Source organism: Pseudophryne corroboree, chromosome 11, assembly GCF_028390025.1.
Source record: "Pseudophryne corroboree isolate aPseCor3 chromosome 11, aPseCor3.hap2, whole genome shotgun sequence".
Taxonomy (NCBI): domain Eukaryota; kingdom Metazoa; phylum Chordata; class Amphibia; order Anura; family Myobatrachidae; genus Pseudophryne; species Pseudophryne corroboree.
Genome location: NC_086454.1, coordinates 305,911,626 through 305,929,686, shown reverse-complemented (window position 1 = coordinate 305,929,686; position 18,061 = coordinate 305,911,626). Strand labels below are relative to the sequence as shown.

Here is an 18,061-nt window from a genome sequence, read left to right as displayed (position 1 = left end):
AACTAACAGGCTTGGATGGGGACCACTACTTTGAAGTTGGATAGCTCCTGTTCCCCAGGGACAAAAATCTGGTACCCTTGGAAAAAGAGGACCCTCAGCTATCAATCTAGGGCCCTTGGGCAACTGCCCATTGAGCCCATAGAAAAAGACGGCCCTGTTGACCAGGCTACGGTCCCTGGATACTGTGCAGGCTCAACAGAGGCAAAGAGGAACAGAGACGTGGAGGGGTAAAGAAGAGAAGGATGAGGGGAAACTATGACAGGACATATTTCAGTGAGCCCCTATAAATGAAATCCACATGGGCACAATTGGTTTGTATAAGGCATGTATGGTGTTATTAGTAAGGGGATGGCAGAGGCTCTGGGTTTGTGCTGCTGCTCAGGGTCCTTTGGATATATCATTCATTATTCTCACTGGAAGGGAAGGGGGTTTTCCCCCCCTAAATGTATGTGGTTGCCTATAACTGAATACATTATAAGCCACCTAAAAATATATAAATAGATATAGAGTAATGTATGATAATATGCTGCCTACAACACCAGTTCCCACACCCACATGTGATTTTGGGAGGGGGGTAGGGAACCTAATTAAAAAGAAGAGCTGGAGTCTTGTGGTGTCACCAAAATGAAGGGAATTTAAATAAAAATCCAATTTTCCTACCTCAAGGGTCTATATTCGTGGTATTAATTTATCTGTCTCTTATAGTGGACACAACCCATGTACAAATGTTTATGGTAGCCGATGTGAGAAGGACGTTATTTCAGGCGCCACCTGCAGGCAGCAAAATGGATAGACGAGCCCTATACCTAAACCACTGAAGTAATAGCGTTTATAGAGTGGGACATGCAGAGCCTTGTACCCAAGTGGATGACTTGTTTCCCTCATACAGAGGCAAGAACGTACATGGTAACCAACCTTCACCACCCATGGTAACCATTCTTTAGTCAGACAATGGAAACAAGCGTCCGTCTGCTGTGGGCTATACTGTACAATTTTTCTCCAGGTATATATAAAAGCCGTGCAACATATATACTGCGGGTAACAGACACCTGCCATCTGCTTTAGAAAGCTCTAAGAGTAATATCTAGATGTGCGTATTCTCTTTGCCACTAATTCCAGTGATTGTTTCCTCTGCTTGTCATATTATCCCGTGTTAGAAACCAAATCGTAACCCAAACAAATCCTCATCTGCCAAAACGTGACATTTGAGGAACTTTGTTTTTTTTATAAGACACTTTGGTGGTCATTCCGAGTTGTTAGCAATTCTGCTAAAAATAGCAGCGAGCGAACAGGCTAAAATCTGGCAGTTCTGCGCATGCGTATGCACAGCAGGGCGCACGCGCTAAGCAATTTTATACAAAACTATGCTATTTTACTCATGGGCGAACAAAGCTTTTCAATCGCTCTGCTGATCGTAGTGTGATTGACAGGAAGTGGGTGTTTCTGGGCGGAAACTGGCCGTTTTCAGGGAGTGTGCTAAAAAACGCAGGCGTGCCAGGTAAAAACGCAGGAGTGGCTGGAGAAACGGGGGAGTGGCTGGCCGAACGCAGGGCGTGTTTGTGACGTCAAACCAGGAACTAAACGGACTGAGGTGATCGCAATCTAGGAGTAGGTCTGGAGCTACTCAGAAACTGCAAGAAAATACTTAATAGCAGAATTGCTAATCTTTCGTTAGCAATCCTGCTATGCTAAGATACACTCCCATAGGGCGGCGGCTTTGCCTTTGCATTTCTGCTAAAAGTAGCTAGCGAGCGAACAACTCGGAATGAGGGCCTTTATTAGAAACAGCTCCTCCCTCCCTTCCCCCCCATGCAAATTACTGACACACAATGCAAAATGAATGAAGCAGGAGGTTTTAGACCCCTCTGCCCTGTCCAGCCAATGGTCAGACAGATGTTTTTCCCATGCCTCAGATTGGTTGGCCGGTAAAGCCATTCAACCTGGGAGGCGGCGGCGTATTTCTGGATTTATGCATAAAAATACCTGGAATTCATTTACCCAATTTTAAAAATGAAGATGGCAGAGCTACATAATAAATCACAGGGGCAGTTCCAAAATTAATATATATCCCCTGTTTGTTGATCTTTGCCAATCTGCCCAATCCTGGCTCTGGACTAAGGCGCTGCCTATCACCCCCTCACACCGCCTGCAGTTTATGGTTTCTCCACAGTGCATCTCATGAAAAGCACCAAATCACCGTAGTTAGCGGCGGTTTCCTTCCCGGTCCAAAATCAGGGTTCAGAAACAGGGGGAAAAAATAAATAAATCAAATCATAGTGTATTCCACTCATAAACATTGGCTATATGCGAGTGGGTTACCTGGCCCCACACACCTGTAATAAGGTGCATATGTCATAACAAGAATTCAGCAATTCAAAAATACACGTTTTAAATCCCCAAATTTTTTATCCAATAAAAAAATTTCCCCCACTGGCAGTATTATACACCGTACACAGACGGGTGTGGATCGTTGGGTCAACAGTCAATGGGCCAGATGTACTAAGCTTGAAAAGTGATAAATATCACTGTGATAAAGCACCAGCCAATCGGCTCCTAACTGCCATGTCACAGGCTGTGTTGGAAAAATGACAGTTAGGAGCCGATTGGCTGGTGCTTTATCACAGTGATATTTATCACTTTTCAAGCTTAGTACATCTGGCTGAATAAGTCGAACACTAGTAGTGATGGAAAAGGTCAACATAAAGGTTTAAAAAAAAATAAAAAAAATAATTGGTGTTCTTTTCTTCGTCAAGTGAACCCCAGTTAGTGCACCGTGGTCCCCTCGCATGGCCTGCTTCGCTCGCCATGCTTCAGGCAAGGTTACTATTCCCAATCATAGTCCATGTGGATCGTAAAGTATGAAAAAGATTGGGGGGGAAAAAAAAAAAAAAGTGAAAAACTCATCAACCTTTTCATGTGTCGACCAATAATGGTCAACCTAAGTGTTGTTAACCTAAAGACCGGATACCACACAGACTCTGTAGCAGTTACTATTATCATACATTTACCTTTACGTCCCCCTGTGGTCTGTGTAGTTTGGCTTCCAGAGCATTCTCCTTACAGTAAATTGGACATTAGATATTACCCATATGCACACAGGAGGCTAGGGGGCTGTATAAAAATACCTGGGGACAGATTTTTTTTAATTTAATTTAACAGTTACGTTACATTGACGTCTTCCTCTCACACGGTTCAGCAGCTGACGCAGTCTCCCAGGAACCTCTGTCCACCATAAATAACAAAATAAAAAATCCCGGAAAGTCTCTATTGTCTGCCCTATTTACACTATAAAATGTCATAGTCCTTCGCACATCTCAATGCTTATTTGCCAGTTCCTGATGCGTTCATTCCGTCTGTCATTCTGATCCTGCCCGGTGCATTTTGTGCTGGTTATTAGCCGACGGTTTAGAAACGCTTACTGCGTCTGTTTCTTTTTCTGAAGACTTCTGCTAATCTCTCGCCAGTCTGGAATTGTGCGGTTTAGTATTGTATTTTTCGTAGCCTGGATCGTTGCGTTCTTGCTTGATTGGCTGATCAACGTTTGCGCTTTTTTTTCTTTCATGGGAACGGTCCTTGCGCTCCTTTTTACGTTTTTTTCTTTTTTCTGTTACAAAAAGAGATGAAAACAAAAACAAATTAATTGAACTGTTACAAGCACAAGATCCATATATATTTGTTGCACAAATTAACCAAACTTCTCTGTAATATATACAGCCAAGGTACAAGCAGAGATGACTGCTCTTGTCACTCCTAAATCTCACCTTCTGATCTGCAATAATCCTTTCACTAAATATGAAGCAGTGTTTGAGTGAACACAATGAAATGACACACAGGGCTCGATTTAATTCAACACAATGTTAACAGTACTAGGAAGGAGATTCTGGAGCTATTTAATTGTCCTTTACGCTAGTCGTGAGATGCCAGTTCTCGCGCCTTTAGTCGGGTTTTTAGTCGCGAGTACCGGTATTCTCTGACTTAAGGAGGGATGCAAGCAGAAATCTTTTAGTTTGGCTTAACTTTGTGGCCAATTGAATAGCTTTGGAACAGCCTTTCTGGCGCCATTAACATCTTGCATAACTAAATTGAGCCCAAAGGGTTTTTTTTTTTTTTTTAAATAAAGTGCGATTTTTTAAATTTGCAAATTTTCACGGTACAATTAAAAGCAGCAAAATCCGGCATCACTGTAAATAAAAAAAATCTGCTTGACACAGATGCGTCCTCATACGGCAGGATCTTTACGCCATATGGCGTGAGACACCTGGTGCAACCAAGATGCAGGGAGTATTGCACCATGGGGTCACACAGCTGCTTCATTTTGGGGGGTCCCACGCCCAGGATTTGTACCAAAATGTTAGGGACTTGCCCGACCAATGAGGTCACCTGGACGCGGTGGGCAAGCCGTTACTTATGGCCATAACTATGCGAAGAACCTCGCAAAAAATGCAAAATTTTATTGCAATGATTATTATTAATAAATTGGTAATGTTTGAATTGTGCACCTGCAACCTTTTTCTTTGTATGCAGTTTTACTGAAAGGTCTCCGCAGGGTCGCACCTCTCATTACCGGTGTGCACCCCAGGACCCCTCCCCTGTATACCTAATGCTGTGTATTTACATATACAATAGAAGGCCAGAGACCCCTTCTGCCTGGTGGTAGCACCCACGCCCACCTGTCCTATATATTGCTTTTAATTAGGTTCCTGACATTTCCTAGACTGCATGCAGAACAAGGTGAGTCCTGCACAAATGTATATTGGATTATCAGATGGGGGTGCATTTCCGGGGTGTGGGTCCCCCTGGGCTGTTGTGGCTGTTTTGGCTCAGGAGCAACACATATTAACACTTATTTTCATATTTACTTTCATCCCTATCGTGTGTTTTGTTTCAATGTAATTCATTTCCTACCTTCACTTTTCACTACTTTATCTCTCACTTCATTACCTCTCACTAATTTACCCCTACTCTTTTCAGCAGCCTCTCTCACTAACCTATTTTCATTATATATTTTTTCACTTTTGTGTTGCCCTGGGGTCACTCAGCTGCTTCATTTTGGGGGGTCCCGTGCCCAGGATTTGTACCCCCCCAAATGTTGGGGACTTGCCCGACCAATGAGATCACCTGGACGCGGTGGGCAAGCCGTTACTTATGGCCATTACTATGCGAAGAACCTCGCTCAAAATGCAAAATTTGATTGCAATGATTATTATTAATAAATTGGTAATGTTTGAATTGTGCACCTGCAACCTTTTTCTTTGTATGCAGTTTTACTGAAAGGTCTCCGCAGGGTCGCACCTCTCATTACCCGTGTGCACCCCAGGACCCCACCCCTGCCATTAACATCTTGCATAACTGAATTGAGCCGAAAAGGTTTTTGTTTTTTTTTATTATAAATTGCGATTTTTCAAAATTGCTAATTTTCACGGTACAATTAAAAGCAGCAAAATCCGGCATCACTGTAAATAAAAAAAATCTGCTTGATACAGATGCGTCCTCATACGGCAGGATCTTTACGCCATATGGCGGGAGACGCCTGGTGCAACCGAGATGCAGGGAGTATTGCACCATAACTTTCTTTAGATGTTGCGTCTTAGTCGCGTTGCAGATGCAGCATAATGTCACTTAGTGTACTAGAGACGCTGGGCTGTGGCCTCAGCATATGAGCCCTTCTTACACAGATTCACATGGAGAATACCCCAGTGGTCAGTGCACGCTAGCAGTGCAGGACTGTTGATCGCAGTTATTTTATTTATGCAAATAAGATGCGTATTTTGAGCTGAAAAAAATAAGAATTTACTCACCGGTAATTCTATTTCTTGTAGTCCGTAGTGGATGCTGGGAACTCCGTAAGGACCATGGGAATAGCGGGCTCCGAAGGAGGCTGGGCACTCTAGAAAGATTTATGACTACCTGGTGTGCACTGGCTCCTCCCACTATGACCCTCCTCCAAGCCTCAGTTAGGACACTGTGCCCGGACGAGCTGACATAATAAGGAAGGATTTAGAATCCCGGGTAAGACTCTTACCAGCCACACCAATCACACCGTACAACTCGTGATACTATATCCAGTTTGACAGTATGAAAAACAACTGAGCCTCTCAACAGATGGCTCAACAATAACCCTTTAGTTAACAATAACTATTTACAAGTATTGCAGACAATCCGCACTTGGGATGGGCGCCCAGCATCCACTACGGACTACGAGAAATAGAATTACCGGTGAGTAAATTCTTATTTTCTCTGACGTCCTAGTGGATGCTGGGAACTCCGTAAGGACCATGGGGATTATACCAAAGCTCCCAAACGGGCAGGAGAGTGCGGATGACTCTGTAGCCCCGAATGAGAGAACTCCAGGTCCTCCTCAGCCAGGGTATCAAATTTGTAGAATTTTGCAAACGTGTTTGCCCCTGACCAAGTAGCTGCTCGGCAAAGTTGTAAAGCCGAGACCCCTCGGGCAGCCGCCCAAGATGAGCCCACCTTCCTTGTGGAATGGGCATTTACAGATTTTGGCTGTGGTATGCCTGCCACAGAATGTGCAAGCTGAATTGTACTACAAATCCAGAGAGCAATAGACTGCTTAGAAGCAGGAGTACCCAGCTTGTTGGGTGCATACAGGATAAACAGCGAGTCAGATTTTCTGACTCCAGCCGTCCTGGAAACATATATTTTCAGGGCCCTGACAACGTCTAGCAACTTGGAGTCCTCCAATTCACTAGTAGCCGCCGGCACCACAATAGGCTGGTTCAGGTGAAATGCTGACACCACCTTAGGGAGAAATTGGGGACGAGTCCTCAACTCTGCCCTATCCATATGGAAAATCAGATAAGGGCTTTTACATGATAAAGCCGCCAATTCTGACACTCGCCTGGCTGAAGCCAAGGCTAATAACATGACCACTTTCCACGTGAGATATTTCAGATCCACGGTTTTTAGTGGCTCAAACCAATGTGATTTTAAGAAACTCAACATCACGTTGAGATCCCAAGGTGCCACAGGAGGCACAAATGGGGGCTGAATATGCAGCACTCCTTTCACAAATGTCTGAACTTCAGGTACTGAAGCTAGTTCCTTTTGAAAGAAAATCGACAGAGCCGAGATCTGTACTTTAATGGAGCCTAGTTTTAGGCCCATATCCACTCCTGCTTGCAGGAAATGCAGAAATCGACCTAGTTGAAATTCCTCTGTTGGGGCCTTATTGGCCTCGCACCATGCAACATATTTCCGCCATAAGCGGTGATAATGCGTTGCCGTAACATCTTTCCTGGCCTTAATAAGCGTAGGAATGACTTCTTCCGGAATACCCTTTTCCTTTAGGATCCGGTGTTCAACCGCCATGCCGTCAAACGCAGCCGCGGTAAGTCTTGGAACAGACAGGGCCCCTGCTGTAACAGGTCCTGTCTGAGCGGTAGAGGCCACGGGTCCTCTGAGAGCATCTCTTGAAGTTCCGGGTACCACGCTCGTCTTGGCCAATCCGGAACCACGAGAATTGTGTTTACTCCTCGCTTTCTTATTATTCTCAATACCTTTGGAATGAGAGGCAGAGGAGGGAACACATAAACCGACTGGTACACCCACGGTGTCACTAGAGCGTCCACAGCTATCGCCTGAGGGTCCCTTGACCTGGCGCAATATCTTTTTAACTTTTTGTTGAGACGGGACGCCATCATGTCCACCTGTGGTTTTTCCCAACGGTTTACCAGCATCTGGAAGACTTCTGGGTGAAGTCCCCATTCTCCCGGGTGGAGGTCGTGTCTGCTGAGGAAGTCTGCTTCCCAGTTGTCCACTCCCGGAATGAACACTGCTGACAGTGCTAGTACATGATTCTCCGCCCATCGGAGAATTCTTGTGGCTTCTGCCATCGCCATCCTGCTTCTTGTGCCGCCCTGTCGATTTACATGGGCGACTGCCGTGATGTTGTCTGACTGGATCAGCACCGGCTGGTGTAGGAGCAGGGATCTTGCTTGACTTAGGGCATTGTAGATGGCCCTTAGTTCCAGAATATTTATGTGAAGGGAAGTCTCCTGACTCGACCATAGTCCTTGGAAGTTTCTTCCCTGTATGACTGCCCCCCAGCCTCGAAGGCTGGCATCCGTGGTCACCAGGACCCAGTCCTGTATGCCGAACCTGCGGCCCTCTAGAAGATGGGTACTCTGCAGCCACCACAGTAGAGACACCCTGGTTCTTGGAGACAGGGTTATTAAGCGATGCATCTGAAGATGCGATCCGGACCACTGGTCCAACAGGTCCCACTGAAAGATTCTGGCATGGAACCTGCCGAAGGGAATTGCTTCGTAAGAAGCCACCATCTTTCCCAAGACCCGTGTGCAGCGATGCACTGATACCTGTTTTGGTTTCAGGAGGTCTCTGACTAGAGATGACAACTCCCTGGCTTTCTCCTCCGGGAGAAACACTTTCTTCTGGACTGTATCCAGAATCATACCCAGGAACAGTAGCCGTGTCGTCGGAACCAGCTGTGACTTTGGGATATTCAGACTCCAGCCGTGCTGGTGCAGCACCTCCTGAGATAGTGCTACTCCCACCAACAACTGTTCCTTGGACCTCGCTTTTATTAGGAGATCGTCCAAGTACGGGATAATTAAAACTCCCTTTTTTCAAAGGAGTATCATCATTTCCGCCATAACCTTGGTAAATACCCTCAGTGCCGTGGACAGGCCAAACGGCAGCGTCTGGAATTGGTAATGGCAATCCTGTACCACAAATCTGAGGTACTCCTGGTGAGGATGGTAAATGGGGACATGCAAGTAAGCATCCTTGATGTCCAGGGATACCATGTAATCCCCCTCGTCCAGGCTTGCAATAACCGCCCTGAGCGATTCCAACTTGAACTTGAATTTTTTTATGTACGTGTTCAAGGATTTTAAATTTAAAATGGGTCTCACCGAACCGTCCGGTTTCGGTACCACAAATAGTGTGGAATAATAACCCCGGCCTTGTTGAAGTAGGGGTACCTTGATTATCACCTGCTGGGAATACAGCTTGTGAATTGCCGCTAGCACCGCCTCCCTGTCTGAGGGAGCAATCGGCAAGGCAGATTTTAGGAACCGGTGGGGTGGGGACGCCTCGAATTCCAGTTTGTACCCCTGAGATACTATTTGCAGGATCCAGGTTTTAGAATCTGCATCTCCTGTCCACTGGCGAGTCCATAAGCCTCTCCTAGCAGAAATGGACAATGCACTTACTTTAGATGCTAGTCGGCAGATTTCCCTCTGTGCATCTCTCATATATAAGACTGAGTCTTTTATATGGTCTATGGTTAACAGGATCGTGTCTCTGTCTAATGTGTCAATATTTTCTGACAGTTTATCTGACCACGCAGCGGCAGCACTGCACATCCAAGCTGACGCAATAGCTGGCCTAAGTATAATGCCTGAGTGTGTATATACAGACTTCAGGATCGCCTCCTGCTTTCTATCAGCAGGTTCCTTGAGGGCGGCCGTATCCGGAGACGGTAGTGCCACCTTTTTAGACAAACGTGTGAGCGCTTTATCCACCCTGGGGGGTGTTTCCCAACGTGACCTATCCTCTGGCGGGAAAGGGAACGCCATTAGTACCTTCTTAGGAATTACCAATTTTTTATCAGGAAAAGCCCACGCTTCTTCACACACTTCATTTAATTCATCTGATGGGGGAAAAACTACGGGTAGTTTTTTCTCCCCAAACATAATACCCTTTTTAGTGGTACCTGTAGTTATATCAGAAATGTGTAACACCTCTTTCATTGCCTCAATCATGCAGTGAATGGCCTTAGTGGGCATCAGGTTAGACTCATCGTCGTCGACACTGGTGTCAGTATCAGTGTCGACATCTGGGTCTGCTTGCGGTAGCGGGCGTTTTAGAGCCCCTGACGACCCATGCGACGCCTGGGCAGGCACGAGCTGAGAAGTTGGCTGTCCCACATTTGGCATGTCGTCAATTTTCTTATGTAAGGAGTCTATACGTGCACTCATTACTTTCCATAAGCTCATCCACTCAGGTGTCTGCCTCGCAGGGGGTGACATCCCTTCTAAAGGCATCTGCTCCGCCTCCACATCATTATCCTCATCAAACATGTCGACACAGCCGTACCGACACACCGCACACACACAAGGAATGCTCCGAATGAGGACAGGACCCACAAAAGCCCTTTGGGGGGACAGAGTGAGAGTATGCCAGCACACACCAGAGCGCTATATAATGCAGGGACTAACTGAGTTATGTCCCCTATAGCTGCTTTTTCTATATATTATATACTGCGCCTAAATTTAGTGCCCCCCCTCTCTGTTTTTACCCTGTTCTGTAGTGAAGACTGCAGGGGAGAGCCACGGAGCTTCCTTCCAGCGGATCTGTGAAGGAGAAATGGCGCCAGTGTGCTGTGAGAGATAGCTCCGCCCCTTTTCCGCGGACTATTCTCCTGCTTTTTTCCATATTCTGGCAGGGGTATTTTCCACATATATAGCCTCTGGGACTATATATTGTGGAATTTTTGCCAGCCAAGGTGTTATTATTGCTTCTCAGGGCGCCCCCCCCCAGCGCCCTGCACCCTCAGTGACCGGAGTATGAAGTGTGTATGAGGAGCAATGGCGCACAGCTGCAGTGCTGTGCGCTACCTTGGTGAAGACTGATGTCTTCTGCCGCCGTTTTTCCGGACCTCTTCTTGCTTCTGGCTCTGTAAGGGGGACGGCGGCGCGGCTCCGGGACCGAACACCAAGGACTGGGCCTGCGGTCGATCCCTCTGGAGCTAATGGTGTCTAGTAGCCTAAGAAGCCCAATCCGGCTGCAAGCAGGCGAGTTCGCTTCTTCTCCCCTTAGTCCCTCGCTGCAGTGAGCCTGTTGCCAGCAGGTCTCACTGAAAATAAAAAAACTAAATCTATACTTTCTTTCTAAGGGCTCAGGAGAGCCCCTAGTGTGCATCCAACCTCGGCCGGGCACAAAATCTAACTGAGGCTTGGAGGAGGGTCATAGTGGGAGGAGCCAGTGCACACCAGGTAGTCATAAATCTTTCTAGAGTGCCCAGCCTCCTTCGGAGCCCGCTATTCCCATGGTCCTTACGGAGTTCCCAGCATCCACTAGGACGTCAGAGAAAAGACATTCAGCGCGGCCGAGATGTACAGGACCTGGTATACTGAGAAGGCCACAGTATAAAAGGACACATCTGTATATATAGGGCCCCTTGGGTTGCAGACCCTGCTTTTCTCACTGTATACTCCAGTGTTTCTCAACCTCGGTCCTCAAGGAACACTAACAGTCCTGGTTTTAGCGATATCCAGGCTTGAACACAGGTGACTTAATTAGTACCTCAGTTATTTTGATTTAACCATCTGTGCTGAAGCCTGGATATCACTAAAACCTGCACTGTTGGTGTGCCTTGAGGACCCCGGTTGGGAATGCCTGGTATACTCCCTCACTTGTAGATCTATAAGCTGAAGATACACAACTCTACCTGTACTCCACTCACCTCCTCCTTCTCTCTGATTCTCTGACAATTCCCACTGGATGTCTCAATGCTTTCTGAAGCCAAATATGTCCAAGACTGATTCATCGTCTTCCATCCTTCTCAAATCGTTACCCTCCCCACCTTTCCCTCACCAGCCCCCCTACCATGTTATCTCTTCATGTCAAACTTCCCCCCACCAACCTAATTTACAATGTAAGCTCTGACTTGTGTTATGTTACAGTTTATGGAAGTACATATACCCTGTCTGTACTGCAGTTCTTTACAGTGCTGCAGCATTTTAAGGCACCCGATAAATAAATGGTAATAATAATATTATAACATAAACCTCTCTCTGTCTTCTGTGGTTCCACCGGCTCCTCCTCTGATGCAGATGGAGATGGCGTCTGTGCTCCACAGCCTTTTTCCCTCAAGTCTTTAGTAACTTCATCAATATCATCAGCGTCTTTAGGGGGGCGATAATTAGCCACATGATCCACACGAATTGTGCGCCCCTTCAACTACAAAAATAATAAATAAATATGTAAATATTATATTGTAACCTTGCCCTCAAATACAAGGACCTCTCTAACTCCACTGCTCCCTACATCCCCCGACATACTCCCTCCCGCCCTCTCCGATCCGCCACCTCTCCTCTACCCTGGTTACTGCATCCCATGCAGGACTCCAAGAAGTTGCCCGCTCTGCCCCCTTCACTGAAACCAGTTCCTTATTAGACTCCCCCGACCTTGCAACAGTCTCTGAAAACTCACCTGTTCATCAAAGTATACCCTTCCGCATAACCCAGTCTCTCCCAACCTCCTGCCTCGCTTACTGCCTGGCAAAAGGCCACCTTCCACTTGCTCATGTCACCTGTCTCCCCCCTCCCCCTAGATTGTAAGCTCCATGGAGCAGAGTCCTCTTCCCTCCTGTTCTCACAGCCCTCTTCTCTCGCACTTCAGTTACAGCTCTCTCCTCCTCAGTGACTGTCTATACCCGCATCTCCTCTCGCTCCTAACCACTCATCTCACCCCCAGTAGTACGCCGATTACTCCTTTGCTTCCTGATATCTCAGCTGTAGTGTGTACGGAGAACTGTGCTGCTAATTGTTGCCTGTGCTCTGTTTTAGTGTTTCAGTTTCTGTAATGTTAAGTTCTGTATTGCTCTAATGTCTGCCGTATGTACGGCACTGCAAACTACTTGTGGCTCCTTATAAATTACATGTAATAACAATAACCTTAAGTTATGCATGTTCCTATTACAGTCAACTGAGAGCTCCTGCTTCTACCTGTCACCCTCTCACCTTGATCCCATTCAGATTATCCACAGCCAGCACTGTGCTCCTCTGATCCTCGTAACACAGGAAGCAGAAGCCACGAGAGCGGCCGGTAGATTTATCACGAACCAGATTGATATTGACCACCTCCCCATACCTGTACAGGAAGCATAAGATCAGCAAATGGGGACAATACAATGTTACTGGCAAACAAGTGCCACTACCGTACATGACAAAACATTGGTCAGTAATTATAACATTATAGTAGCAGGACACATACTATAATGGGTGCAGGTGTGCGGTTCACATGAGCACCTGGCTAGGGGGGGCCAAACCACACACCGTGCCCCCACAGTCTATACTTACCTCTCCACTGATGCCCCGGAAGTCACCTGCAAAACGGCTCAGGCCCCAATTTACCCAAAATCTGTGCATGCCCAATAGAGAAGTCACCTCTTACTGTACTCATAGCCCTTCAGTTATGCGCAAGTCTGCATTGGCGTGTATGTATAATTATATTCGTGTTTACCTGAAGAAAAACTCAAATAGTTTGAAACGTTGTATAACAAACGTGCTGTTGTCTCCCTTTTCAAATGGTTTTGAGTGCCGTACACCTGCGCTGCTGTATTTACCTTTGTTGTAAGGGCACCAAACCAAGCTGCTTCTTCCTCGAGGAGTGCCGGGCCTTTGTGTGTGTGTATATATACACACACACACACATATACATATATACTGTTTATGGACATGCACAGTGCAAATTTGCAATACACAAATTGGAGTAGCTTAAGCTCTGCCTCCCGTCCACAAGATCTCAGCTCTTGCTCATGAATAGAATATCAGTGGAAGTCATTGGAATGACTGCTGGGTAGGTAGGGGGGGGGGGCCGCATAACGCCTCCTTTGTCACTAATGAGGTGCACTTAGAATTATCATGCACCATGAAGGGTTTAAAATACAGGTTTGTTCAAATAAATGTGCTCGACTCGTTATTCAATTTCACTTGATTTTCCTTAGTTTACCCAAATTAAATGTAGCACTGGACTGATTTCTGGAGAAATCCTAGTGGGAGGAAAGGAATCATCTTTTCGACCAACTGGAAAGACCCCAGACTGCTACACTGCCGGCTGTCTGTCCAGCATTAGTCTATTGTAAGAAGAGAAACTTACTGTGAAAATACACAAATAACGTCCCCTTCAGTCAACTCAAAAGGCAGACCACCTACAAAAAAAAAAAAAGAGAGAAAAGTCATACAAATGATTAACTGACAGTAGTATTATCAGCAGATATCAGCATGACATTAGGAGACATTGAAACGTTCCAAACCTTATTCAACCATGTTGTCTTAACAGTTACAATCCGGTTATTAGGCTTTGATATGATTTATTTGACATCAATAAAACCAAATTTTTACTGCGTATTATCCCTATTACATCTGAATAGATGTAGATAGACTAAACATATTAAAACATACAAAGTACACATATGAAATTGAATATAAGAATGTTAGTTGTGGTTTTCTCTTGTAGGATTATTAGGGAAGGAGTATGTGAAGTCTTAGATCATGGGTCTTCAACCTGCAGCCCTTCAGCTGCTGTGGAACTACACATCCCAGCATGTCCTGCCACAGTTTTGCTATTAAGGCATGCTAAAACTGAGCAGGGCATGCTGGAAAGTATAGTTCCACAACAGCTGGAGGGCCACAGGTTGAACACCTATGTCTTAGATGATACTAGGCAGATTTAGTACCTCTCTGATCTGGTTCACCTCTCTATTTCTCTGTTGTGTGTGTGTGTGTGTGAATTTACTGCATTGGTTCAGCTCATTCAAATGAAAACAACAAGCAACAATAATATGGAATAATACATATAATAGGCTTTTTTTTTAATTTTTTTTAAGAAGTCACGGTGCTGTGCCTGTAGTCACAGCATAATAATAATTTAAAAAAAAACCAAAGTGTTTTTTTTGTTTTGTTTTTGTAAACCAAAGTAATTATGTTTCTTGTAAAAGCAAGTAGAGTGCTGTAACATCAACATCTACATGGATTTGGAAATACTGTATAAAATGAACTAAATTATGGGATTAAAGGAAGCCAAATACGGTATAATTATTATGAAATTTTCATCAGCACCTGAAAACAGAAGAAATATTAAATGCAAGTAGCTGAAGTCCCAGACATGTTACTTAAGAGATTGTGGAGAACAACTGGGATTGTTCATTCTGGAACTGTTTTATCTTTATTTTAAATGTATGTATGTATGTATGTATGTATGTATGTATGTATGTATGTATCCTAGTGCTGTTAACAGGCTGTCATGCACTATTGTATTTTTTCTCCACTATAAAAAATAAATAAAAGGAGAGATTGGAGAAAAGGTATGCATGGTTACCCATAGCAACTGCATTAATACGTCAGGGTGTGTGCCTCCCAATAAGCACAATGATCATAATCTGTTTCATGGTCAATCAGAGCATTGTCGGCCATGTTGGAAGATGTGGACAGAATAGGACTGCTGTCATCCAGCTTTTGAGGTCCTTATCCAAAGGTCACCTCAGCAAGCCTAAAGGTGGGTACACACTGGAAGATATATCTGCCGATCAATTGACGGATCGGGCAGTGTGTTATGGACGAATCGGGCAGTGTGTTGAGCGTACATACTGCCCGATCCATCGGGGACTGAACTGGGCGGGCGTGTACACACGCCCGCCGCTGTCAATCACCGCCGGCCGCTGCAGCATGTGTACGGGCGGTCGGCCGACCACCCGTACACACAGCGACGCGCCAATATATCTACCGATATATTGGCCGTCGGCTGTGCTGCGGGGCCGACGCGATACATCTGTGAACGACGAAGTTCACAGACGTATCAGCCGTACACACTGGCTGACGGACCCGCAATATATCGGCCGTTCAATAGAACGGCCGATATATCGCCCAGTGTGTACGGGCCTTAAGATACGTCAGGGATCAGAATGGCCAGATCCTACCCGAGGTGGCAAAAACAGTTATTCACGATTGTAGCGCCAAGCTACAAGGCACACACCATACCCTTACTATCCGCGCACTGTTGCGGCTTCGCTCACCCAGAAAGATCCAAGCGCTGTCCTTGTAGTCTTGATGCCACGACACTGACTCCCGCACCCCAAGGCTGGCCTCGCGGGCATTCAGCTCATTAATCAGCTTCACTTTTGTGAGGGGACTGAAAAATCATTCAAAGAAATAAGGTTCAACATACATTTTGACATAAAGAAATAAGGATTTAGATGGGTCCTTATGACAATCAGGATGTGCTAAACCCAAGGAGGAAATGGGACACTTCCATTGTACTTCAGCCTAGGAGACCCATTGTGAGCACTATGTGGCATGCAGGAGTTTCCACACCAAGCTCAGCTGTCCAAAACCTTAACTGTTTGGTGCCCGGTCCTTTACAGCCACCTACAACCCCATGGTATTTCCTGTGAACCCTATGGAACCCGAAGAAGAAAATAAAACTAAAAATGTACACCTGTGTCTCGGGAAGCTATTGTTATGTCAGACTGAGTAACGTATGGAGGCTTGGGAGAACTACACTGAAAAACTGATTGTGGAGTTGAACTGATTGCATAAAAGCTACTATAAGGTCTATTTACTATACGGAGAAAACCCATTTATCTGGTAAAACAGACTTCCTTTTATTTACCAGTGACCAGTGGCAGTAATCACAGGCAGCTGTACATGTACACACATTTACTATGGTGGCAGTAATCATAAGCACCCATACTGGAGACGTGTGCACTATGGTGGCAACCATACTGGAGACACGTGCACTATGGCGGTGACCTAGGTACAGTAACCTGCCGTAGAGGTGACACACAAACGCTATGGCGGTGACATAGGGGCAGTAACTAGCCATACAGGCGATACACATCTGCTACGGCGGTGACCTATGGGCAGTAACCGACCATACAGGTGACACACATCCGCTATGGCAGCAACCTAGGGGCAGTAACCGGACGTACAGGTGGCAGCAGCCTTCTCTAGCTCTCTTACATATATGGTAGCTGTACTCAGGTAACGATGAGGGTAAGTCACAGAAGCAGAAGTTCCCTGTATCACACACTACATCATGTCAGATCACTCAGTAAGGTGACAGCCACAGAAGGCGTCCCCTCCCCCCCCGTGTGACCCCGTTCAGTAACAGCCTTGTACGGTCACCATCACCAGCCCTGTACATACTCACTTCATTACCGCTGCTGCTGTAGAGATTGCTGCGGCGCTGTGTGATGACGTAAAGGCACGGGAGCCGGGAAAAGAAGTGGGCACGGTAGGCCTCGATTACCACGCCCACTTCCGGACGCGTGACTGCTGTCCTACTTTTACATTATGCATGTCTCCTCCCCCTCTCGCTTCACGTTTGTGCGTAGATATCGCACAGAAAGCTGAGTGTCCCCAAGACAGTCAGTGATGAGCTGAGTAGAGAGGGAATGGATTTACACAGTATGTACAGCAATAGCTCAATGCAATTACAAATGTCTGCACTACTTGCAGCGAAGGTGTGCGACTTTTGTCCAAAAAATCGAATTGGGAAAAGAGGATGAAAAAGTGGGGAGACCTACCTGCACAGACCTACCTCACACTTGCCTACCTGACCCTCTCCATGAGGGAGAAAATGCTCTGTTCCTGGACTTTCCTGGTAATGTATGATTGCCATCACCTGTGGTGAAACACCTTTCTTATCAATTACCTAGCTCACCACAGCTGATGGCAATCATACATTACCAGGAAAGTCCAGGAACAGAGCATTTTCTCTAACGTCCTAGTGGATGCTGGGAACTCCGTAAGGACCATGGGGAATAGCGGGCTCCGAAGGAGGCTGGGCACTCTAGAAAGATTTATGACTACCTGGTGTGCACTGGCTCCTCCCACTATGACCCTCCTCCAAGCCTCAGTTAGATCTTGTGCCCGGCCGAGGTTGGATGCACACTAGGGGCTCTCCTGAGCCCTTAGAAAGAAAGTATAGATTTAGTTTTTTTATTTTCAGTGAGACCTGCTGGCAACAGGCTCACTGCAGCGAGGGACTAAGGGGAGAAGAAGCGAACTCGCCTGCTTGCAGCCGGATTGGGCTTCTTAGGCTACTAGACACCATTAGCTCCAGAGGGATCGACCGCAGGCCCAGTCCTTGGTGTTCGGTCCCGGAGCCGCGCCGCCGTCCCCCTTACAGAGCCAGAAGCAAGAAGAGGTCCGGAAAAACGGCGGCAGAAGACATCAGTCTTCACCAAGGTAGCGCACAGCACTGCAGCTGTGCGCCATTGCTCCTCATGCACACCACACACTCCGGTCACTGAGGGTACAGGGCGCTGGGGGGGGGGCGCCCTGAGCAG

At 46.3% G+C, this 18,061-nt stretch overlaps 1 protein-coding gene across 1 annotated transcript; it reads right to left on the bottom strand.

Moving 5' to 3' along the window:
- Positions 1–3,109: 3,109 nt before the first annotated feature.
- On the bottom strand, positions 3,110–17,148 carry RBMX2 (RNA binding motif protein X-linked 2). Its single transcript, XM_063945569.1, has 6 exons — positions 16,921–17,148; positions 15,785–15,900; positions 13,870–13,921; positions 12,732–12,861; positions 11,778–11,949; positions 3,110–3,604 (listed from the first exon to the last, which is right to left on the bottom strand). Exons 1-6 carry the CDS (start codon positions 16,923–16,925, stop codon positions 3,450–3,452), a joined length of 630 nt encoding a protein of 209 aa, XP_063801639.1. The 5' UTR covers positions 16,926–17,148; the 3' UTR covers positions 3,110–3,449.
- Positions 17,149–18,061: the final 913 nt, after the last annotated feature.

What these genes read in the sequence shown, in the direction of transcription:
- RBMX2 (XM_063945569.1), bottom strand. An exon ending in CAGCGCTTGGATCTTTCTGG is followed by an intron (nt 13,922 to 15,784) that starts GTGAGCGAAGCC and finishes TTTTTTTTGTAG; the next exon opens with GTGGTCTGCCTTTTGAGTTG. An exon ending in ATAATCTGAATGGGATCAAG is followed by an intron (nt 11,950 to 12,731) that starts GTGAGAGGGTGA and finishes TTATTTTTGTAG; the next exon opens with TTGAAGGGGCGCACAATTCG.